The sequence below is a fragment of the Halichoerus grypus genome, chromosome 6 (assembly GCF_964656455.1).
Source record: "Halichoerus grypus chromosome 6, mHalGry1.hap1.1, whole genome shotgun sequence".
NCBI classification, from domain to species: Eukaryota; Metazoa; Chordata; class Mammalia; order Carnivora; family Phocidae; genus Halichoerus; species Halichoerus grypus.
The window spans coordinates 103,997,306-104,023,319 of NC_135717.1; the positions used below are offsets into that span (position 1 = coordinate 103,997,306).

Here is a 26,014-nt window from a genome sequence, read left to right on the forward strand (position 1 = left end):
AAACCAATAGAAAAAAAAGTGGGCCCAACATACGGTTTCTAAATTTTATTTTATTTTATTTTTTAATTAAAAAAATGTTTTATTTATTTGAGAGAGATTGAGAGTGTGAGCACAAGCAGGGGGAGGGATCCAGGGCAGAGCGCAGAGGGAGAAGGAGACTCCCTGCTGAGCGGGGAACCCGATGCCATGTGGGACTCTGATTCCAGGACCCTGGGATCATGACCTGAGCTGAAGGCAGACACTTAACTGACTGAGCCACCCAGGCAACCTCTAAATTTTATTTTAAGCAAAACAAAAATAAGCCCAAACACCAAAACTTAATGTAAACAAGAGAACCAGAGTGTATGGAAATGAAAAGTAATTATACCAAAAAACAAAGGTTTACATCAGCAGCTAATTTTCAAAAATAGCAGCTCATAAGAGAACAAATGCAGTCTTATTGTCACAAAAATATCATTTATTACAGAGGAAATCCATTATATAGGAAATCTAGATTAAAGACAGGTTTCAAATAAGTTGAAAGTAAAAGCATGGACAAATGTATATCATGAAAACAGTAACTATAACAAAGGTGGAGTGCTTTACTAATAGCAGATATGGGGAATATTTCCCAACTCATTCTGTGAGACCAGTATTACCCTGATGCTAAAGCCAAATAAAGACATCACACACATACAAAGCTACAGACCAATATCTCTTATGAATATGTACTCAAAAATCCTCAACAATACACTAGCAAATCAAATCTAGCAATATATAAAAAAACTTGTATGCCATGATCAGCTGGGATTTATCCCAGGAATGAAAGGTTGGTTTAACATCTGAAAATAAATTAATATTAATACACTTCATTAGTTTCCTATCGCTACTGTAATAAATTACTACAAACTTATTGCTTAAAGCAACACAAATTTATTATTGTATAGTTTGGAGGTCAGAATTCCAAATTAGGCCTCATTGGGCTAGACTGGATCAGCACTCCTTTTTGGAGGCTCAAGGGAAAGAATTCACCTCCTTGACTTTTCCAGCTTCTAGAGGCCACCACATTCCTTGCATGCCTCCATATTCAAAATGAACAACAGTAGACAGTCCTTCTCATGCTGCCAATTCTATGATTTTCCTTCTGCCTGCCTCTTCCCCTTATAAAGACCCTTGTGATTACCCTGGGCCCACCTGGATAATCCAGGATAATCTCCCTATTTTAAAGTCAACTGATTAGTTCCATTTGCAACCTTATGGAATATAACATATTAAGGTTCTGGGCATTAAAACGTGGACATCTGGGGCGCCTGGGTGGCTCAGTCGTTGGGCATCTGCCTTCGGCTCAGGTCATGATCCCAGGGTCCTGGGATCGAGCCCCGCATGGGGCTCCCTGCTCCGCGGGAAGCCTGCTTCTCCCTCTCCCATTCCCCCTGCTTGTATTCCCTCTCTCGCTGTGTCTCTCTCTGTCAAATAAATAAATAAAATCTTAAAAAAAAAAAAAAAACAAAAAAACCGTGGACATCTTTGGGGTATTATTCTGCCTATGACATATACCATATCAATAGAATAAAGGACAAAAAGCACATGATCATCTCGACACAGAAAACGCATTTGACAACACTCGTGGTAAAAACATTCAACAAACTAGGAATAGAAGGGAACTTCTTCAACCTAATAGTGTCTATGAAAGAACTAAAGTTTTAACATCATATTTCATGATGAAAGACTAATGTTTTCCCCCTACGATGAGAAACAAGGCAAGGATGTCTGCTTGTCCCACTTTTTTTTTTTTTAAGATTATTTATTAGAGAGCATGCATGTGTGCACACAAGCAGGGAGGGTAGGGGCAGAGGGAGAGGGAGAAGCAGATTCCCCACTGAGCAGGGACCCAGATCCCAGGACCCTGGGATCATGACCTGAGCTGAAGGCAGCTGCTTAACTGGCTGAGCCACCCAGGCGCCCCTGTTCTTCCCCCCTTCTATTCAGCATTGCATTGGAGGTTCCAGCCAAGGAAATTTGGGAAGAAAAAGAAATAAAAGGTATTCATGTTGGAAGGAAAGAAGTAAAACTATCTTTATTTGTACATTATGTAATACATATAGAATGTCCTGTATAATTACAGACTGTCCTAGGGGATCCACTAAAAAATGAAAACTAATAAGTGAGTTCAGCAAGGTTGCACAATACAGGATCAATATACAAAAGTCAAATGTATTTGTATACACTAGCAATGAACAATCCAAAAATGAAATTAAGAAAAGAGTTCCATTCACATTACCAGCAAAAAGAATAAAATACTTAGGGATAAATTTAACAAAAGAAGTGAAAAACTTAGTCTGAAAACTACAAAACATTGTTGAAAGAAATTCAAGATCTAAATAAATGGAAAGACACCTGTCTGTGTTCATAGATCAGAAGATAATATTAACATGACAATACTCCCTAAATTGATTGCAGATTCAATGCAATCGCTCCCAGAATCCCAGCTGTCTCTCTCTTTTTTCTTTAGAAATTGACAAGATGATCCTAATATGTATATGGGAATTCAAGAGACCCAGAACAACCAATACAATTTTAAAAAGAAAAATAAAATCGGAAACTTATACTTCCCAGTTTCATTTTAGTTGGTGTTTTTAGGATTATTTGGCATTTTTACTAATTATGAACATGTTATCAAACATACATACATATTTGTTTTCTGACTGCATTTGTGTCATCCTTTTGTAGAAATTTATTATTGCACATAAATAGGATGACATTTTTCCCTCCAGTACACCATTTTAGGTAATTTTAAAATTTTGATGCTAGATGGCAGTATTACATTACTCAAAGTCTCCTCAGGTACCTTTTTCTGGAGAAAATAGAGTATTTAGGATGGTGACTTTGAATAGTAGGAATAACCAATGCCTGTGAGTTTATTATGCTATAAAGAGAAACTGTGGGTTCTCTAACTATTTAGTGATCCCTTTCCAGAACACTGTAGTGTTTTTTTCCTCCTATCCTTCTGAGTTCTTGGCTGAGACCCCCCATAATAAAAGACAGATTAACCAGAGAAAAACAGCTTATCAATATGTATGCTTCATGTATGCATGAGAGATACCCAGGGAAAATGAGTAAACTCCCTGAGATGGCCCTAGCCACCACCTTACATACCATCTTCAGCTAAAGACAAAAGAAAGATATTGGGGTGGGGCAGGGTGGGAAGGCATCAAATTATAGGAGGTTATTAGAAAAAGCACAGTAAAAAGTAAAGGTAAGGTTTGCTATACAGATTTGTGTTGGTGTCGTCTCCATTGACAAGATTCTCTTGTGATTTAGAGTTACCCTTTTCTTCTAAGTATAGAGAGGGAGATACTTATAAAGGGAGATTTTTTTCTTTTCTTTTTTTTTTAAATTTTATTTATTATTTGTCAGAGAGAGAGAGCGCGAGCGAGCGCACAAGCAGGGGGAGCGGCCAGCAGAGAGAGAAGCAGGCTCCCGCTGAGCAGGGAGCCCGATGCGGGACTTAATCCCAGGACCCTGGGATCATGACCTGAGCCGAAGGCAGACGCTTAACCGACTGAGCCACTCAGGTGTCCCAAGGGAGATTTTTTTCTTTATAAATGCAAATTTCTCTCACAAAAGGGTAACTTCTGTTCTGTATTCAGAGCTTCTCTATTGTCTGCTGTTTCTCAAAAATAATCAACTCAAAGAAGTCCTTATCCTGAAGAAGCATATTGGGGTGGCATATTCTGCCACCCTTCTAAACACAGACTCTCTGAAAAAGACTCAAAAAATCATCAGTACCAATCACACTGCTGTTGCTTGATGTCACTCTCCTATTTCCGTCCCTTTTCTAGTAACAGTTAAGCCACTGACACCAATGGTTCTGGGAAATTGCTCCGCTGGGGAAAGAATTAGAGATTGTGCATCAGGTGACTTAGGTTTTTACTTCCAGTTCTACTATCAAGTATTTCCACTTAAGGTCATTCTCTGTTCCCTTATCCTTAAAGGTGTTGTGTAGATGAAGTCTAAGGAAGATTTTACCATCTCTCAAAATCTATGATTAATATAGATGGAGACCACTTTTTGAAAGAGATACATGGCGGGGCTTCTAGAGCACCAAGAAAAAGAAGAAACTGTGGGAAACAGAAATTAACTAATTTTTTCAAATGATCAATTACATTTGTAATTTAGATATTTTTGTAGACTACACAGTGAAAAAAGTAAGGCTGGCAGATTTTTACAAACAATGGTCAAAGTTCTAATGCCTCATTACAGTGTCTGGAATAAAGAAGTTCTGTGGCACGGAATTGATAATGAATAAATAAATAATAATGAGGAAACAATAATATAGGATTTAGGAAAAGTAAAATACAAAATAATAAAAGAGTTGTCCTTTAAGCAAGGAATCAACTTTAATTAAAGGAATCTCGGAAGCAAACCACTTGGGTATTAATGTTTGTTTTGGGCTCTAGGTGGTAAATCTTGACATATTTATGATCTAGGAATCTAAGTAAAGAACTTCCTTGTATAGTAATCAGGCTGAAACAAATCCTCACATATGACTAAAATTTGGGTCAATTCAATCAAAAGTAGCAGATTTCCTGTTGGTTTTTCCTGCCTTTCAGTGTAAAACATAAATTAATTTAGTGCTGTCTTATTGCTTTATTGCCCTTTTAAAATCTAAACCTCCATGCCTGCAAATACTGTGAAACATGTGTAGATAATTATGAGAAACTGAAATGCCTGTCTGTTGTAGATTAGTAAAGGTGTGTGAGCTGAACTTACTGATAATCACTGCAGACATAACTGAATTAAAAAGAATTTAATAAGTTGTAAAATTATTTTTCTGCTTCTATAACATCTAGAAAAAGTACATTATGTCAAAGAACAAAATTCAGCCAAGTAAATTATAGGCTTTATTAATTGATTCATGAATCAGGCAGCATCCCATCTAGCAAGTAGAGGGAAGCTCTAAGGAGTTGTACAAAATAGAAGATTTTTATAGGAAGGAGAGTAGGGCAAGAAGTTATTAGCAAAAGAAAAGTAGGGATTGGTTCAAACAAGGTCACCTTCTCATAGGGGGAAAGGCAAAGGGTCCTATTAGGTGGATTACCTCACCTTCCTCTGGCGGGATGAAGAGGGCCCATGTGATAGATTACCTCATTGGTGCTGAACAGAAAATTTTACATTGTTTGTCTTAAAATTTCACTCCTTTGAGAAACTGAAACTGCAGTTAAGTCTAAGTTTGCTCTACTGGGGCAAGTGGCTCTACCTTGGACCTGCGGTTTTCTTTCTAAAAAATTATAATTTACGAGACTTTAAATAGCAGTTTAGTTTTTTTTTTTTTTAAAGATTTTATGTATTTGACAGAGAGAGAGAGAGCACAAACAGGGGGGAGTGGCAGGCAGAGGGAGAGGGAGAAGCAGGCTCCGCGCTGAGCAGGGAGCCCGACGTGGGACTCAATCCCAGGACCCCGGGATCATGACCTGAGCCGAAGGCAGACGCTTAACCGTCTGAGCCACCCAGGCGTCCAATAGCAGTTTAGTTTTTATTTTCTTTTCTGCAGAAATAAAATCAGGTGTTTCAAACAGTTTCAAGACCTGATGTATAATGTGGAGTTCTGTTTATAGTCTGACTTTAAGGTTAAGAAATTTAAAAAATAGTTAGAATTATAGTAGAGAAGATAAACCTATTAATTTAGGGAATTTGAGGGGAAACTATAGTGACACTGTCAATTTGGGGGTGAGACTGCTTTGGGGATAACATTATAATTGAACATACTATGTACATATATTTTTATGGAAAATAAATCATATTGTCTTATATAGTCATATATAAGCAACCACATAAATATATAAGCATGAGGAAAAATGTTATATAAGGTATCATGAAAGAAGAAAAAACTTTCATTTACCAGGCCAACCTTGTAAATGAAACCATTTACCTTCTTTGGAGAAAAAAATAAATAAAAATTAAATATAAGGTGAATATATTACCCCATTTTATTTTCATTTAATGATGGTAGCAAAAATACACAATGGTAGTAGTGCTGACAGGAAAGGGGGAAGAGTAGAAATGATCTGGGTAGTTGAAAAACTTCAGCTTCTTCTCTTTATGAACCTTTTTTAATAAAGCAATGGTATATGAACTCTTTTGCATTATTATCAGATCTCTCAATTTTATGGTTGACAATTATACACAAGGGCAAGCTGAGGTCCATAGAAGTGTTCTGTGCTAAAAAAATTTTGGGAAATGCTTGGAATAAGATAGTTAAATAAGTTTCTTAGCTATAGTATTTCTCAGACCCTTTGATAAATTAACATTCATTATAATGGTATGCTGCATTTCCCAAACTTTTTGGACACACAAACGCTTTTAGTTCTGGGGTGTCTGGGTGGCTCAGTCGGTTAAGCATCCGACTCTTGGTTTCAGCTCAGGTCATGATCTCAGGGTCAGGAGATTGAGCCCTGCATTGGGCTTTGAGGTCAGCGTGGAGTCAGCTTGAGATTCTCTCCATCTCCCTCTCCTTCTGCCCCTCCCCCAGCTCATGCATGCTCTCTCTCTAAAATAAATAAATAAATAAATAAAATCTAAAAAAAAAAAAGCCACTTTTAGTTCTATGCTATTGTTGGGGAAGAAAAATATCCCTCTACCCTTTAAAATTCTTCTGGCTGCTGTCTGAATTAAACAGGAGATAGATTAACAGGAGAAAATCAAATTTAATTTGCATGTATGGAGGTCTCATAGATATGGGACCTAAGAAGTGACCAAGACAGACAGCTTTTATACTTTTTAGATGGAGAAACAAATTTTTTATGAACTGACAGGACAAAGAAAATTTATGTTTGGGAGCTTTAATTAATAAGGAATTCTAAACAGAATTGAGGCTGGGGTAGTAAAATAGTAAAAGTAACAAGGTTTGTTTATATAGACTTCCCCATCTCTGATGATAAGGATGTCTTTCTAGCTCCTGGTGCAGGGAGGGTACCTTTCACATGGGAGATTTGTTTCCTACTTTCGGGAGACAAAAGAAAGTCAGAGTGTTCTTGCATTGGCTGTTTCTTAAGTAACTTAAATTCAAAATAATAAATATACTCCATGGCATATTTTGGGGTGGCCTGCCCTAAGCTCCAACACTATACCTATGGTATTTTCTAGAACATGAAAACATGTCACTATAGTTAAGGGATTTCAGGGCAGATCAAGGAAAAAGATATGACCACAAGGTGGCAGTAGGACACAATAAGCTTTATTTGGGCTGCGCTTTGACAGATTTGCTTTCAGAAGTCCCTCACAACATGAGATCTTCCAGAGACAACAATGTGTGTGTGTGTGTGTGAGAGAGAGAGAGAGAGAGAGAGAGTGGTGGGGGCACTACTGAGAAGGGAAGGAGGGTAAAGGAATTCCCAGAGGACTGGAGAGGAGGTTTGTGTGTCATGATGTTGCTCAGCATCAAGATAAGTGAGTCTCTGGGTCAGAGAGCTCCAAAGGGCAAGAGTGGCTTGAGTGCAGTTTTTCAGGGTATGCAAAGCAGGCAGGCTCTAGATGCTAAAAATCTGCTTCTTTAGGCTGTATTTAAAATCACTGAATGAATAAAGATTCTGATGCTGGTGGCTTTTTGAATAGTCCCAATCTGCTATGAAGAAATAAACTATGTAGGGATGCCTGGATGGCTTAGTTGGTTAGGCATCTGCCTTCAATTCAGGTCATGATCCTGGGGTCCTGGGATCAAGCCCCGCATTGGGCTCCCTGCTCAGCTGGGAGCCTGCTTCTTCCTCTCCCTCTGCCACTCCCCCTGCTTGTGCTCTCTCTCTCTCAAATAAATAAAATCTTTAAAAAGGAAAAAAAAAGAAACTACATAGAGGCCATCTTTGGTTCATTTACATAGCAGTAACAGTTGGTAAATGCTGGCCTAGATAATCTTCTAGGTCAAAACTACTGTTATTCTATTCCAAGGATTTCAAACTCCTGTCATTTTAATGTGTACTTTCACTTCTAGTAAACCCACATGAAAATATAAGAAGTGATTTGAAAGGGGTATTGTGTTCCTGCTCCAACTGCTAAAGTTAACTGATAATTACTCTTTACTGTAAAGCAATGGTTCTCAAAGTGTGGTCTGTAGATCCTACAGTCTGAGACCCTTTTAGGGTTGTGAGCTAAGATAGTCACTTTATTCATGGAACATCATTTTTACTTGAAAGAACAGCTGACAACCTAAGGTTATTCAGACTTGGGTACTTGTCAGACTATTTCTTTTTTTTTTTTTTAATTTAAAATAAATTAATTAACATATAATGTATTATTAGTTTCAGAGGTAGAGTTTAGTGATTCATCAGTTGCATGTAACATCCACTGCGCATTACATCAAGTGCCCTCCTTAATGCCCATCACCAGTTACCCTGTCCCCCCACCCACCTCCCAGCCAGCACAGATTACTTCTTGAAAAAGAGCAAAATGAGCCTATCACTTCAAAGAAAACAAATGTCACAGTTTGTTGCCAATGATAAAATTTTAGCTTTCAAATGGATTTTGGAAAATTTGTAGCTATCATTATGATCTTGACAACTACCCAGTGGTGATATTAACAAATGTGATTTTTTTTTTGCTGTAATAAAATGTGTTGACATTGGAAGATCTATATTACTAAGAGAACCAATATTTTCCAAACTGCCAATGCATGACATTACAAAATCACGTATGGGTAAAAGATCCAATCAAAATACAAGACAGACGAATGGATTGTAATGTGAGTGTATAAAAAGTTCATTGATATATTTTCACCTTCCACACTGCAACTAACCTTTAAGAAATGACCGCTTACTGAGTTTGGGGGTAATATCAAAGAAGAGTGTCCACAGGGTAACCAGAAAGATAATGAAGGTAAAATTAGCAAAGGTTGATTTTATAATATGTTGCCTAGTCAAGTTATCCTGAAACAAATATAATAGAACATTAAAATAGAACTATTTCAGCTAAGGTTCCACGACTAGAGGTACCAGCTACTCTCTCCCATTCCAGTGAGATTCCAGACCTATATATGACTTGTAAATGCTTGGCTGAAATCTGATTTTGGAATCCATGGCACTTCATCCATTCAAAGATACAAAAGTGTTAAAGTGAGAAGGGATGGAGAGTTGGAAATTGAAGAAAGGATTTCTTTGAAAACAGCAGTGATTGGAGTTCTGGAAAGAGGGCTGGAGGTGCTTGCTTTTCCATTCAAGCCCAGTGAAAGGAAACTCTAAGGAGATCGGTTGGACTGATATGTCTCTTGGGCTTGGAGGACACAGGACACTAATATCAGACCCACATCTGAGAAAACTAAAGGGCAAAAGGCTATGGTGAGAGTCTCTGTAGCTAAAGAGAAGACTGAGGTTGGGACGTATCTGCACTCTTATTGCCTAAAGTATGTGTTTCCTGTGGACAGATGAGGGCTGCCATGGGTTTGCTTTATATTTTGCTCATGAAAGGAGCCCAACTAAGTTAGGAAACCTGAGCAGAAAGAGACTGAAGGTATATTGCTGGATGCCTGGGGAGAGAGGAAGAAAATAGTAGCTACTAACTAGAAGAGACATGCTGGCTTGAATCAAGAGAACTGCAGATAGGAGACATATGCAATGATGAGGGGCTGGTAGGAAGTGGGCCCTGAAGAACCCCAAAAGTGCCCCACTTTTGAGAGAGGACGGATCAGCTCACCCACAGGGCCTGGAGTGCTGACCCTTGATCACAGTAGCACTGGTCAAGTAAGACTTTTCCTTCCCTTACCTCTGTTCTTGCTTATACCAGTCCCACCCTGTATTAACATTGGTGGGATCAGAAACCACGGTGGGCAAGCTGGGGAAGGAAGAAGAGAAGTGAGGGATGGTAAAATACAGAAACCAACAATGTCCCCTTACCCACTGCAGCCAAATCTGAGCTGACTGGAGGAGCAAAAGCTTTAGCTTGAACTTGTTCGGACTACTGCATGGACCTAAGACATTCTAATTACTGAAACGAGAGGTTTCAGTGATACAGAATGACAAGACATTTTAACTATCTGAGAATGATAAGTCAATGGCACCTGAGATTTCATCTGGCAGTAGGGAAAAATTAGCCTCTTTAGAGCAGATTTGCAATAGAGTAGTGTGAAGAAAATAGAATCGCTTTACGAGTACCCCTTGCTTGTTCAAATATTGATCAAACATAGCTCAGGGGATAGATTTACACAACTTGATTGGTATTCTGGAAAGATTATCAAAGATTGCTGTTATACATTCCATATACTGTGGTCTCCTCCAGCTTAAAATAAGAGCCTACTGGTTAGAATACAATTTTCTGCCTTGTTTGATGACCAGAAAACCTCTGTTTGCCTTCCCACAACCCCCACGATAATATATGCAGGTACCAATCCTCTGCACTCAGTCCCATGAGTTTTTCTTGTTCTAAGTGATTTTTTAAAGATTATTATTACTAATTTTTATAGATAAAACCATTCACATGATAAAAATTCAAAAGGTACAAAGGGTGTATAATGCAGGATTTTCCTACTCTTGTCCCTCCACAACTTTCCCTGGAGGTAAGCACTGTTAACAGTTTCTCATGTCCTTTTTGGCTTTAGTTTTTTGAGAAATGTCTTGGCCCAAAAGATTTAGTCTTCATTATAGATGCCACTGATACAAAATACACCCAGTTGTACACTTGGTTTACACTGACAGTCCATACGTAAGAAAGAACAGAGGTTGTTAAGAGGATTTCTAGGATCATAACTCAACCTAGAGAGTAACTGTTTAGACTGTAATTAGAGAAATGAGCTGGAAGGACTGGACATCAGTGCTGACTTACAGGTCAGGTACAGGTTATCCTGTGGTATGTGGCCCATTGCAGGTGTAATGCAAAAGGGCTGAGGTGCTGTGCTTTCAGGACACAGTCATATATAGTATCATGGCTCTGTTTTTCCCACAATAATATAGTATTTTATTCATTATTTTATAAATTGTGATACCAAAATGATATTTTTGCAATTTTAAAATTTATATTCTTATATATCACTATTAGCTCTATTAGATTTTATAAGTAATAAAATATTCTTTTAAAGATTATATTTTTATTTATTTGAAAGACAGAGAGAGAGAGAGAGACAGAGAGAGCACAAGTGGGGGGAGGGGCAGAGAGAGAGGGAGAAGCAGACCCCCAGTGAGCCGGGAGCCCTATGTGGGGCTCCATCCCAGGACCCCGGGGTCACGACCTGAGCTGAAGGCAGACGCTTAACCGACTAAGCCACCCAGGTGACCCCTAAGTAATAAAATATTTTTAAAGGTAAAATCTTTATGTTTTACTATCTTTATTAGTCCTTTTTTTTTTTTTAAGTAGGCTCCACACTCCCACACCCAGCATGGAGCCCAACACAGGGCTTGAATGCTTGAACTCACAACCTGAGGTCAAGACCTGAGCTGACATCAAAAGTTGGACGCTTAACCAACTGAGCAACCCAGGCGCCCCTCTTTTTTCTTTAAAAAAAGTTTTTTTTTTTTTTAAAGATTTTATTTATTTATTTGACAGAGAGAGACAGCGAGAGAGGGAACACAAGCAGGGGGAGTGGGAGAGGGAGAAGCAGGCTTCCCCGCGGAGCAGGGAGCCCGATGTGGGGCTCGATCCCAGGACCCCGGGATCATGACCTGAGCCGAAGGCAGACGCTTAACGACTGAGCCACCCAGGCACCCCCCCAAAAAAGTTTTTTTTTATTGGAGTACAGTTGACACACAATATTACATTAGTTTCAGGTGTACAACATAGTGTTCAACATCTCTCTCTGTTATGCTATCATCACCACAAATGTAGCTACCATCTGTCACCATACAACAATATCACTGGTTATATTCCCTATGCTGCACCTTTTATTTCAAGTATCATGGCTCTTACACAGACCACATGGGCTGTGACTACTTTGTTCTCCTTCAGTGAAGTATCACATTAGCCTAAGAATCCAAATTGTCCTGAATACGTTATGCTATGCTCACCACAAATGTAGCTACCATCTGTTACCATACAATATCATTGGCTGTATTCCCTATGCTGCACCTTTTATTTCCAGTATCATGGCTCTTACACAGGCCAAATGGGCTGTGACTACTTTGTTCTCCTTCAGTGAAGTATCTATCACATTAGCCTAAGAGTCCAAATTGGTCTGATTCTCAATGGCTATAGTTTGATGAGATTAGAGTCAACAGGTCATTCAGCATATTTAATAGATGTAATATTTTAAGCTTGAATTTTTTTGTCTACATAAAACATCATGTTTATTATCAAGACCTCTACCATCATCATCATGACTAACATTTATTGAGCTTTCACTATGGACTAGCTACCATATAAAGTGCTGTCAGATAGTTATCATGACTAAGCTTATGAGGTAAATACTGCTATTATATCCATCTTACAGATGAGGAAACTGAATAATGGAATGGGTTGAGTAGTTTACTTAAGGTCACACAGTTACTAAAAGATGAAGCCAGGATTTGAACCACCCAATCTATCATACTAACCTGTTATTAGGGGGCATCCATGGAAGAGTAATATATGTATCTGAGGACAGCAAGTGAGGACAGCTTCTACAGCCTCATCAGTCAGATTCACACAATGTCCCATATGAATCTCCTATTTAAAAATAAAGAAAGGATAGTCAAAAGAAAAAACAGATTTATGATGACAGCATGAAAAAGCTTGGGAACTACCCTGATACAAAAAGAACCAGGGGTGCCTGGCTGGCTCAGTTGGAGGAGCATGAGACTCTTGATCTTGGGGTCATGAGTTTGAGCCCCATGGTGGGCATAGAGATTACTCAAATAAATAAAACAAAAAACAACAAACAGAGGTGCCTGGGTGGCTCAGTTGTTTAAGCAGCTGCCTTCAGCCCAGGTCATGATCTCAGGGTCCTGGGATCAAGCCCCATGTTGTCAGGCTTTCTGCTCAGCGGGGAGGTCTGCTTCTCCCCCTCCCTCTCCCTCTGTGCGCTCTCTCTCTCAAATAAATAAAAAATCTTTAAACAACAAACAAAAAGAACCAAATATCTACTTGCAAGAAACATTCAATAGAAAGGACTAATGTAAGTATGCAGTAATTTGGAAAGTATAGATGATTTAAAAGTTAAGTGCCCAACCATTTTATAGAGCAATATGGCAAAATCTGTTAAAACTGAAGATGAGTATACTCCAGAACCCAGCAGTTCTAATTGAAAATGTCCACTATACAGAGTAACTCTTGTATATGTGCCCAAGGAAACAATTTATAAATGTGCTCATTTTAATATTATTTGTAATAGTAAAAAAGTGGATAATGGGTAAACAAATGGTGGTTTATTAATGGAACAGATGAAACAGTTAACATGAAAAATATCTACTTGTATTAATAGACATAAATCTCAAACATAATGTTAGTTCAGACACTTTGGAAAACAGTATCGTCTTATCTTTTAAAGCTAAATGTGTACTTACTATATGATAATCCCATTCCTAGGTGTTTACCCAAGAAAAATGAAAATGTATGTCTACACAAAGACTTGTACGCAAATTTCTATAGTAGTATTCATAACAGTTCAAAATTAGAACCACCCAAATGTCCATCAAATGGTACATTCACCAATTCTGAACAAACTGTGTCATATCCACACTATGAAATACTACTCAGCAAAATAAACAAATAAAAGTAATGAAACAGTAACACATGCAACAACATGGATGAATTTCAAAAACATTGTGCTAAGTGAAAGAAGTAAAAGAGGGGCGCCTGGATGGCTCAGATGGTTAAGTGCCTTTGGCTCAGGTCATGATCCCAGGGTCCTGGGATCGAACCCCACATCGGGCCTCCTGCTGAGGAGGGAGCCTGCTTCTCCCTCTCCCTCTGTCTGCCACTCCCCGCTTGTACTCTCTCTCTCTGTCAAAATAAATAAAATCTTAAAAGAAAAAAAGTAAAAGAAAAAAGTAAAAAACAAAAAAACTGGGTATTCCATGACTCCATTTATATGAAATTCTAGAAACTTTAAAACTATAATGCCAAAGTAAATCACTGGTTGCCTGGGGATGGAAGCAGGTAGAGAACTGATTGCAAAGGGATGGGAGAAAATGTTGTAGGGTGATGGAAATGTGTTATACCTTATTGTGGTGGTGGTTAAAGGCTGTGTAACAATTACCAAAATTCATCAAACTGTACACTTAAAATGGGTAAACTTTATTGCATGCAAGTTATACCTTAATAAAGCTTGGAAAATTAAACATAATTTTGAATGAAAAGCAAACTGTAATAGAACACATATATTATAAAACTATTATGTGAAAGTTTAAAACATAAAACAATACAATATCTTGTTTATGGATCCATATCTATATGTGTCTATCCATACATAGGTAAAGTATACAAACACACAAGGAAAAATAAACAGGTGTCTTTAGAATGTGGTTACTTTGAAGGAAGAAAGGGAGAATAAATGTGCAGGGAGCTTTACATGTAACATAATTTTTAACAAGGAACTAAAATAAGTATGGAAAATGTTAAAATTTAAGTGGCTGGTCCACAGGTTTGTGTTATATTACTTTCTATCCTTTTTCATATGTTAGAAATATATATCCCTCGTTTTATGTCCTAATTAGGAATCCTTCTGCACTGGTGGTGGGAATGTAAAATGGTACAGCCACTGTGATAATAGTATGGCAGTTCCTTAAAAAATTAAACACAGCATTGCCATATAATCCAGCTATTTCACTTCTAGGTATATACCCAAAGAATTGAAAGTGGGGACTAGAACAGATTATTTGTATACTTATGCTCATAGCAGCGGTATTCACAATAGAGAATAGGTGGAAACAAGCATTGAAAGATGAATGGATAAACAAAATGTTTATGTATATACATACACACATATAAGCATATATATATAAACACATATAAACATATACGTGTGTGTGTGTGTGTATATATATATATATGAATATACCATATATATACAATGGAATATTATGCGGTCTTAAAAGGAATGACATTCTTTTTTTTTTTTTTTTTTTAAGATTTTAGTTATTTATTTGAGAGAAAGAGAGAGAGCACAAGTGGGAGGGAGGGGCAGGGGGAGAAGCAGACTCCCCGCTGAGCAGGGAGCCTGATGCAGGGCTCGATCCCAGGACCCTGGGATCATGACCTGAGCTGGAAGGCAGACACTTAACCAACTGAGCCACCCAGGCGCCCCAGGAATTAAATTCTGACACATGCAGGGACACAGATAAACCTTGAAAACATTAGGCTAAGTGATATAAGTCAGACAGAAAAGGACAAATATTGTATGATCCACTTTTTTTTTTTTTTTTAAAGATTTATTTATTTATTTATTTGAGAGAGAGAGAATGAGAGAGAGAGAGCATGAGAGGGGGGAGGGTCAGAGGGAGAAGCAGACTCCCTGCTGAGCAGGGAGCCCGATGCGGGACTCGATCCAGGGACTCCAGGATCATGACCTGAGCCGAAGGCAGTCGCTTAACCAACTGAGCCACCCAGGCGCCCCTGTATGATCCACTTTTATGAGTTATCTAGAATAGGCAAATTCATAGAGACAGAAAGTAGAACAGAGGTAGCTAGAGGCTGAGGGGAAGGGGTAATGGGGAGATATTGTTTCATGGGTAACGAGTTTCAGTGTAGGATGAGGAGAAAGTTCTGGAGATGGATTGTGGCGATGGCTGCACAACAATGTGAATGTACTCAATTCCACTGAATTGTACACAAAAAATCGTTAAAGTGGTAAGTTTTGTGTTGTGTATATTTGACCATAATAGAAGACATTTTAAGAATTCCGGAAGTAAGATTTATCTAATAGTTGACATGTATATTTATGGTATTAATATTTTTTCCTCCTGAAAAGTTGATATTAAGTTGGTATACTATTATAATCAATCATATCTTACAAATAAAGGAAACCTGAGTATATTGAAAACTCATAAAAATTGAGGAAAAAAGCATCTTGTTATAAATTGGCAAACATGTCCTATGATATAGATATAAATTGGCGAAGGCTACAGACAAAGAAATACAATTTGAGAACAGATGGAAGGAATAGTGTCCAACATTTAAAATATATTAAGGCATAAAAAAAAAAGATTCAATGCTGCAAACTGGGATCTTCGCAAAACTGTGAATTTACAACATAACCTTCATGGGAACCAATTTTATAATACGAATTTAGGACCATTAAAGTAGCCATACCTATTGATCTACTTGTTCTGTTTTTTGGAGTTCATTACAGCAATGGAAGAAAAAAGTATAAACCCCAACATATGATTATTTCTAGTAGCTAAAAACTGAAAATAATCTGAATTACCAACAACAACAAAAAGGAAAGAAATGATACATCCTATGAACAGATTTTGTTCTCTGATGTACCAATGTCTAGAACATAGCAGGTACTTAATGAATATTTGTTGAATAAATGAAATTCTACAGGCAAACAAACTTTTAACCATGAAGATTATAGAAACTTATAAATATGACTATAATATAAAGTTAATATGATAACATTTATTGAGGGACTATCTTGTGCCTGGAACTTCAGTAAAATTATGGGGATAAAATGATGATAAAATGATGAACAAAATGGTCTCTGCCCACTGGGAACTCAGATCAACAGAAATTTCAGAAATAATCATGACATTCAATAAATGTTGTAATATGTTGTTTGTCAATCTTTAGGAGAGGTCCTTAGACTTTTTTTTATTATTATTAAGTAAACTCTACCCCCAACATGGGGCTTGAACTCATAACCCCGAGATCAAGAGTCGCATGCTCTACTGACTGAGTCAGCTGGGTGTCCCGAGGTCCTTAGACTTTTGATCGAATTTATTTTCAAATTATAAACAATTAAGCAACACTGATAATATAATTTCCAGGAACAGAACATATGAAAAGCAACAGATTAAAACAGAGCACGTGATAAAAGGTAGGAACACATACTGTCCACAAGAGAAAAGTCAGTAAAAAAGATGAAAAAGTTTATATTTCAATTTGAGTCAGAAATTGTGGTCACAAAAATACTAGATGCTATGAGACAAAGGTTAAAGTATATTTACTCTGTTTAAGGAAGGAATTAAGTTCTAATAAAGTTTAGAAAGATTTCCGTTGAAATGTTTTGGCACTTATAGAAATAAGATTTGGAAAATTGAAAAAAATAAAAAATTTAAAGTATGGCACTATAATCGCCAGCACTTATTGGTAACTGAATCTTTTTCTTTTTCTTTTTTTTTGTATTTTTTTGAAAGATTTTATTTATTTATTTGACAGAGAGAGACACAACGAGAGAGGGAACACAAGCAGGGGGAGTGGGAGAGGGAGAAGCAGGCTTCCCGCTGAGCAGGGAGCCCGATGTGGGGCTCGATCCCAGGACCCTGGGATCATGACCTGAGCCGAATGCAGATGCTCAATGACTGAGCCACTCAGGCGCCCTTCTTTTTTTTTTTTTTTTAAAGATTTATTTATTTATTTGAGAGACAGAGGGAGAACATGCCCATGGGGGGAGGGGCAGAGGGAGGGAATCTTCAAGCAGACTACCCACTAAGCAGGGAGCCCGATGTGGGGCTCAATCCCATGATTCCCGTGGAATCATGACCTGAGCCGAAGGCAGACGCTTAATGACTGAGCCACCCAGGCGCCCCTGAATCTTTTTCTAAGTCTGCTTAGGTTGGTAACCAGCTCCTAATTTTGTAATACTGAAGTAAATACGTAGGTATGTTTCCTATCACTGCATGACAACTAATTTCCTGGTGGTTTTATTAGGGAATGATAAACTATGTTAACTGTTTGGGAACTTTATTAAAAATGATGATTATAAGATAATGTTATTGTAAGAACTAAATAACCTAATGAATATAAAGCAGTAGTAAGTGTGGAGGCTGGAATATAGTTAGTGCTTAACAAATGTTAGTGTTTCAAACAGTAAACATTATGGCAGAGTTTATTGCCCCTACAGTTAGCATGCAATTTGGAATTTGGAACTCAGTATAAGAAAATATGGTAATTTCTTAATCAAAAGATTTGTAAAAATATATATGCTATACAAAAGATTTGTAAAAATATATACACTATATGTACATACACGTGTACACACATACATATAAGCAGGATTTAGATATAAAAAGATAAAAAAATTGTCTCTGGGCAATAACTCAAGGGGAAATATTTTGGCAAAAACATGGTACTGTTATTCTTTTATGATAGTTATTGCTAACATTTATAATTCATTTATAGCCTGTTTACTTCCAAAAAGAATTTATGTGGCTGATTTTTTTTTAAGATTTTATTTACTTATTTGAGAGAGAGAGAGAGCATGAGCAGGAGGGAGGGGCAGAGGGAGAGAGAGAGAAGCAGACTCTGCGCTGAGCAGGGAGCCTACCTGGGGCTCCATCCCAGGACACTGAGATCATGACCTGAGCAGAAGGCAGATAGATGCTTAACCGACTGAGCCACCCAGGCACCCCTGATGTGGCTCATCATTGAAAAGCACATCTATATTATTATTATTATTATTATTTTTAAGATTTTATTTATTTATTTGACAGAGAGAGAGACACAGGGAGAGAGGGAACACAGGTGGGGGAGTGGGAGAAGCAGACTTCCCACTGAGCAGGGAGCCCGATGCGGGGCTCCATCCCAGGAACCTGGGATCAGGACCTGAGCCGAAGGCAGACGCTTAATGACTGAGCCACCCAGGCGCCCCATGAAAAGCACATCTATATTAAATAAGACTAAAAACCTCACTATAAACCGGGAAAGGAGGAAACCAAAATCCTGGGATAAAAGGATTCTTAATATATTTAGAAGCAGTTTATAGGTGCCACATCAGTCACTGAATGGAAGGCCTGAACACTAATTTAGGATCTTCTTAAAGAGCTGTACAATGTGGCTGTTGGGGAGGAAAACCTTTTTCCTCTTATTAGGTTCTATCTTTGGGAGCCTGTGAATTAAAATGACAAAGACAGACAAGCAAGAGAAAAGGCAAGTTTGGTCACACACAAGCTCACAAAGAAAGTGGTTCAAAGAAATGGCTGCAGTATAGAGTTTATAGATCATTTTCATAGGAGAAAGGGAGGGGGAGAAAGGACACTTAGAGAAAAACAGATGACTTTTAGGAAAAACAAAGTGGGCTTTTAGAGAGTAGATGGGGAGGTGTGATAGTCTTGTGACAATTTTCTTTTATGTCATTTCTCATCTGACTCCTCCAGTGATAGGAGTGATCTTCCCTGGGATTGGGTAGTCTTCCTTGAAGGGGGTTTGATGGCAGCTGAATTCTTTTGGAAGGCTCTGTTTTTAGGCAGATGGAGGGAGAGTGTTTCAGACAAAGCCTCTTTTTGCATCTGTTGATTCTTAAACATCTTTAGCTCAAAATAATTTTTATGTGACAGGCATATTCTGGATCCCTGCATGTATATTAAGAAAGTAGGATGGCAAGCCACTAAGTAGGCCTGGTAATGAAAATTCTAAAGAATATCACTTTACATTGATGAACTTTCATAATCTTCACTATAATAAGATTATTCTTCAATGTGTTAGAAGCTAAAACTTCTGGAAAATGAGGACTTTCACTGGAAGTAAAATGGGTTTTTATTTGAAGCCTGCTTTACCTCCTAACTTTACCAGTTTTTCCTTACTCTGGAAATAACGAGGTAGAGGCAAAAACCAAACCAAACCAAACCAAAAACACGCCATGGAAACACCTAATTGATAATAAGGCACTGGTTGTTTTCTACATTCAAAAAGCAATTTCTGAGGATAATATAAAAATTTAGTTAGCATCAACTTTATAGATATCTTAAAATTACCTCTAATTTCTTGGCACAAGATCCATTAACAAGCGCAACCACGCCATCGTCAGATACCTAAGCAAAGAGAACAATCAACATGGCACATAAATGGGAAAGATGAAAGTAAAATTTTCCAAATATTATTAATCACTTATATATGGTTTTATTGCCTCCCATTCAGCAAACATTTTAGTGTTAGCCACACTTATCTTTTTCACCCTTACTTAAAATAATTGAGGGGATTGTGCCAAGTTATATTGCAGTTCTATAACCACTGAAGCATGAGGTGGTCAACAATTCCAACAAAAACCAAAAAAATTAATTATGTTCTTCTGATGAGTCATGGAAGTTCACTGGGCAAACACATACAGTCTTTATATTTCAAGTCTATATTTCATTTACCTGAGTAGCTGAAAAATCAACGCACTGCAAAAATGGGCAGTTTTCTCCTAATGCATGTAAGGACACATCGGTAATACCTAAACAGCCACCTAAATCAATGATCTTTAGCAGCCGGCAGTTGAATGCGAGAGCAAGGACTCCTTCATCAGTGAGATTGCAGCATCTTTTCAAAGAAGCTTCATGCAGGTATGAACAAGAGGAAGCCACAGCTTTTACTCCTGAGGGAAAACAATTACGTATCAATGAGCTATATATGTATACATATGAGAAATGCGACTGATTTTCATTTTAGCAATCACCAGTATTGATACACCCAACTGTATGTTAGCCTTTTGCAAAGTAGTCCATCTCTGAGGATATACTTATCTTCCAGTGATGCTGTCATTATTAAAACTCTTTTGGAATATTTCAGGAATTGTCTACCATAGGCTGTAGTTTACGGCAAGCCTTTATTGTTGACAAGTAAATTTGCCCTTAGGAAATAGCCAAAAGTCATTCAGAATCAAATTAGGTCATTAAATAATAGATGAATCTTTTTGTTACAACAAAAGTTTTAAAGTAATAAAGTTAATTTTCTTGTGGACTCTTGAAGGGAAATCTAAAGTTAAATTGCCCAAATGTCTCAGGAGATAGTTTTCATGCTTATCCTTAGGAATCATACTTCTGTCTCTCTATTCTCTCTTCCCCTTTTGACTTTTAAATCCAATTAAATTGATGTAAATGCACATTGGAGACTGGTACATGATAATGTGTCACAAAAATAAAAGAGTACTTTGCGGATCCTGGGCCCTTCAGTCATGCATAAACGTTATAACTGTGAAAAGATAACTTTATGAGCAAAATACACAAAAGGGAAGATGGTGAATTTATGTGTAGGTCATTTTTACTCTTCTCCATATCTTAAGAAAGGACTTTCAATTAATTAATTAATTTATTTTTTACCTCCCTGAAAGAACTTTTGTTTTATTTATTAGTGTCCAGCATGAAAGTTCTTTTTAGTGAGGCATTATTTGTGTAAATATTTAAAAAGTTATGCTTCTTTGTAATACTATGAATAGCCTAACTTGCTAACCAAGATAATTGCAAAATACAGCAAACTACTCAAAACATTTTCCAGAAACCTAGCTAGCCAAATAAGTCTCTCTTACATTGAAGGAAAAGGTTAAAATCCTTTATTGATTAAAAAAAGGGTAAAAAATCCTCTAGTGTCACTGAAAAATGCCGTTTGACTGGCTATAAAAAACTATGCATCGTAGGGGAAAAATTGTACAGCATAGGGAATACAGTCAGTGGTATTGTAATAGTGCTGTATGATGACGGATGGAAGCTACACTTGTGCTGAGTACAGCAGAATGAAAACAGTTGTCTAATCACGCAGTTGTACACCTGAAACTAATATAACGTTGTATGTCAACTCTACGCCGATAAAAAATTTTTTTAATTCAAAAAACATAAAAACAAAAAAACAAGCTATCATTGTACAGACTGATAAGAGAGTGCCTAGTAAGTTTAATGTGATGATGATTTAACTTTCTGTGGTCATTTAGCATCAAGAAAGCCTTAACAAAGTATGAACTGCTAAATAGCAAACGAATGTCAAAGTGTTCTGAGCTCTTGTACATGGATGTCCATCCATGTTTACTTCAAATATGTTTCAAAAAAAAAAATAAATGTTTCTCTCTCTCTCTCTTTTTAAAGATTTAGTTATGTATTTGAGAGAGAGAGAGCACGGGGGCTGGGGGGGCAGGTCAGAGGGAGAGGGAGAGAGAACCTCTAAGCAGACGCCTCACTAGCGTGGAGCTGGATGCAGGGCTTGATCTCATGACCCCGAGATCGTGATCCTGAGCCAAAACCCAGAGTCAGATGCTTACCCACTGCACCACCCAGGCATGCCTACTGCAAATACGTTTAGATTACAAGTAGTGACTTACCCAGTATATTTCTTAACTTTCAGCAACGGTTATAAGCAGGAATTCTAATTTGGATTCTTTATCTTAGTTTGAGTATTTTTATTGATAAATACAGTTTCTGTTTCTTTGACATCTTCATACTCACTTCTGACATATTAATTATACTAGATGGTGAATAGGAATCTACCAATTTATTCAGTGTTAATAAACATACCCTTTGAAGTTATGGAAATTCTGTTTTCTTTTGAGGAACTTAAATTTAATTTCTTCAGTTTTCTGCAGTTGCGCAGGTGCAGGAGAGCAGTGTCTGAAATATCACAGCTTCGTAGATCCAGAGTTTGGACTTCAGGATGTAAAATCTGTAAAAAATACATGATTTTGGAAACTTAATTTTTCCTATAAATATAAGAAATGTTTATTCCATGTTGAGTGTTTTGGTGGCGATGACAGACAAATGGTGGATGGAAACCAGAGCAAAGAATACAAAAACCTATCTGAGTGCAGACACATAAAACGTAAAGCAGGAAGAAACAAGTCCCCCAAAGTCTTTACTGGGACGCATGGCATTGTTGATGTGGCTGGTACAGCGTAAGGACCCACTAGACCTGAGAAGCAGATTCAAGGTGCTGGCATGTGCTTATCTTTTTCCAGTAGTTCCTGACTGTTATTAGAGATCCTAGCTATGTGCCTCTACTCAGCAGGTATGAGTATTTAGTCTCTACATACTGAACGGTTATAGGATGTGACTATTGCTTTTCTAGAACATTTACCTCCTTCATTCTTATTGGGAGCGCGTACAAACAAACCCAGTATTATTGAATATTTACTTAAGGGCAACAAATAGCAAATTGATTTCAAATTGTTCTGAGCTCTCTTCCTTGGCTCTTTCTTTCTTTCTTTCTTTCTTTTTTGTTTGAGAATGAGGGGGTGGGAAGGGACAGAGGAAATCTTTTTATTTTTTTTTAAATATTATTTATTTATTTATTTGACAGAGAGGGACACAGCGAGAGAGGGAACACAAGCAGGGGGAGTGGGAGAGGGAGAAGCAGGGTTCCCGCCAAGCAGGGAGCCCGATGTGGGGCTTGATCCCAGGACCCTGGGATCATTCCCTGAGCCGAAGGCAGATGCTTAACCACTGAGCCACCTGGTGCCCCAGGGAAAGAGAATCTTAAGCAAGCTGCTTTCTACTTTTTTCCAAAGTAGAAATAGCTTTACTTTTCTGAAAAAAAGTGATGTACTATTGTTGTAAAAGATTCAGAGAATATAGAAAAGTTATAAAAATGATAAGAATAACTATTTCTATTTATTGAGCACTTACAGGAAGGGTACTAAGTGTGTTATATACATTATGTCATTTAATATTCTGTCTCAAACACAGACACACCCCTGAAAGATTGGTCACTGCCATTTTACAAATCAGGGAATTGAGGCACCTGGAGCTTAAGTAGTAACACAAAGTACATAGTCAAAAAAAAAAAAAAAAAGCAGAGCTAGGATCGAAAACCAGGTCTTTCTAATTCTAAAGGCCATGCTTTTATCCACTACAACTAAAATTAAAGCGGAGGGGGAGACAAACCATGAGAGACTATGGACTCTGAGAAACAAACTGAGGGTTCTAGAGGGGAGGGGGGTGGGGGGATGGGTTAGCCTGGTGATGGGTATTAAGGAGGGCACGTTCTGCATGGAGCACTGGGTGTTATATGCAAACAATGAATCATGGAACACTACATCAAAAACTAATGATGTAATGTATGGTGATTAACATAACATAATAATAAAATAAAAATAAAATAAAATAAAATTAACCATAATACCAACACCCAGAGAAAAACATCTTAGTTCTGATGTTTTTTGAGTTAAAAAAGAAAACTGAAGAAAAATGGGATCAGATTATATATACTCGTAAGATGAGCACTTTTACAAAAACGATTTATTGTGGGTGCATTCTGTTCCATTTTATGCATGCACCATAACGTGTTAAATGCATTCTACACTGACAAACGCTTCAGCTGAACCTTTAGGCTGATTTAGGAGGCAATATAGTATAGTGATTAAGAACATGTCTTCTGGAGGCAGACTGCCTGAGTTTGAACCCTATGAATATGATCACGCTCTGGTTTTTGTATGTGTTTGTGGGCCTCAATGTCCTCATTATTAAAATGGGGTTAATATTTTGTGAGAAGTAAAGATGCCTGGCTTACAATGTATGCTATATATGTCAACTGTTATTATAAATATTATGATAAGCACACTTGTGTGCTTTCCCTATTATTATTTTCTTGGGATTGATGTCAGAAGTAAATGGTAATTATATGAAGTGATGGAGATGTTAAATAACCCACTGTGGTAATCATTTTGCAATGTATAAATGCATCAAATCATTGCGTTATATTATTTGCTTTAAATTTACACAATGTTATATGTCAATTATATCTCAATAAAACTCGAAAAATACTAGGACTAAAATTGTTGAGTCAATAGTAAGCACATTTTTAGGACTTTTGATAGTTAATGGCAAGCTGTCCTCCTAAAAGGTTTTTTATCAATTTATACTCCCATCAATAGGAGATAAAAGTGACTATTGCCCACACTATTGTCAACACTGGGTATTATTATTTTTTAAGTCTGCCAAACTGAAAGACAAACTGTGACTTTTATTACTAATGAGGTTAAATTTCCTTTTATATGTTAATAGTGATTTATATATTTTCCTTTGAGTACTTCCTGATTCTTTGTTTTAGTATTTGTTTTAATTTTTCTTAGTGGTTTGTAGGGATTCTTTAAATTGTCAAGATAACAAACCTGTAGAATTGCATGTGTATTGCAAATATTTTTCCTAGTTTGTTACTTGACTTTGCTTCTTTTTTTTTCTTCTAGCTATAAGGAAGTTCATATTGTTATGTAATCAAATCCACCAATTTTTTTCTTCTTGGTTTCTAACTTTGGTGTCATGTTTAGAAAGGCCTCCTCCATCCAACTATAAAAAGATTTAGGAAATATTTCAAAGAGAGCCATCCAACTATGCATGCAACTTTGTAACAGATGTTAGATCTGGCTTTTTGAATAATTTCATAAGTAGGACTTGTAAGGATGGAGATTCGAGGGAGAGCACAAAGAAATCATACTTCTGTTTTTTTCTATCTCTTTCACTCCTTAGCCCTTTTCTATTCAGGTAAAATTAGGTTTATTTTTTTTTTTTCAGGTAAAATTAGGTTTAAATGAATATTAAGGATTGCCATAAAACAAAAATCTAAGCCACTGCAATATAGGCTAATGGGTGAGAACAAAATGGGGCTGGTGGGGAACAGAAGAAAACCACCAGTTTTCTGTAGCGTCATAATGATTCTTCTGTGGACCACACACAAACTAGATACATCCACAGAACCACTGACAGTAAGAACCTGGGGATATTATTCTACCTCCATAGAGCTAAGCAGACTACAACACTAAAATGTCTATGTTCCAATGCAAGCTAAAATGAAGAAAACAAACCATTATAAGTACATCAGGTTAATGTTAGAAGAAACACAAATGGCACATCCAAGTGCAATTATAATGTGAAGGTCACAGGGACAGTCATGTGCTAGAGTGCTATCATCAGATCCCTTTTGATCATAAGCTTTGGGCAGAATGTGTAGTAAAGTCAGCAATTGCTAGTTAGAACCAGAGTTTCTACAGTAGACTAGTCCAGTGTAGACTAGAGTCTTTGGCAGACAGTGATGATGGCTGCAAACCCATTTTACGGTTAAGAGAACTGAGGCTCAATGTCGGAAAGAGTGGCAAAGCTAGGATTTCAATTCAGGTTGGAGGGCCTTACTATACTCACTGCCTTATAGAACAGCCAATTTTAGCTTAGTTGTAGTGATTAGTATCAATTAGCAGGAGTGAGGTCTCCAGAAGAGTGAGAAGAGTTTAGAAGAGTGGCTTTTAACTGCT

At 37.3% G+C, this 26,014-nt stretch overlaps 1 protein-coding gene across 7 annotated transcripts in view; it reads right to left on the minus strand.

Moving 5' to 3' along the window:
• The window catches only part of AMN1 (antagonist of mitotic exit network 1 homolog), a 71,648-nt gene that overhangs the window by 21,107 nt on the left and 24,527 nt on the right, over positions 1 to 26,014 (minus strand). For 2 of the 7 annotated variants that reach the window (XM_078075852.1, XM_078075857.1), the window contains exons 3-7: positions 22,293 to 22,437; positions 20,169 to 20,386; positions 19,785 to 19,841; positions 12,486 to 12,597; positions 4,870 to 5,527 (exon numbers count right to left, since the gene is read on the minus strand). In XM_078075852.1, the coding sequence (XP_077931978.1) occupies positions 5,427 to 5,527; positions 12,486 to 12,597; positions 19,785 to 19,841; positions 20,169 to 20,386; positions 22,293 to 22,437 (633 nt within the window). In that variant the 3' untranslated portion in view covers positions 4,870 to 5,426. Of the gene's footprint in view, positions 1 to 3,411; positions 3,867 to 4,869; positions 5,528 to 6,064; positions 6,088 to 9,688; positions 9,799 to 12,485; positions 12,598 to 18,553; positions 19,267 to 19,784; positions 19,842 to 20,168; positions 20,387 to 22,292; positions 22,438 to 26,014 lie in introns of those variants that run through there. The other 5 variants (XM_078075854.1, XM_078075855.1, XM_078075853.1 and 2 more) reach the window with 5 other exon arrangements.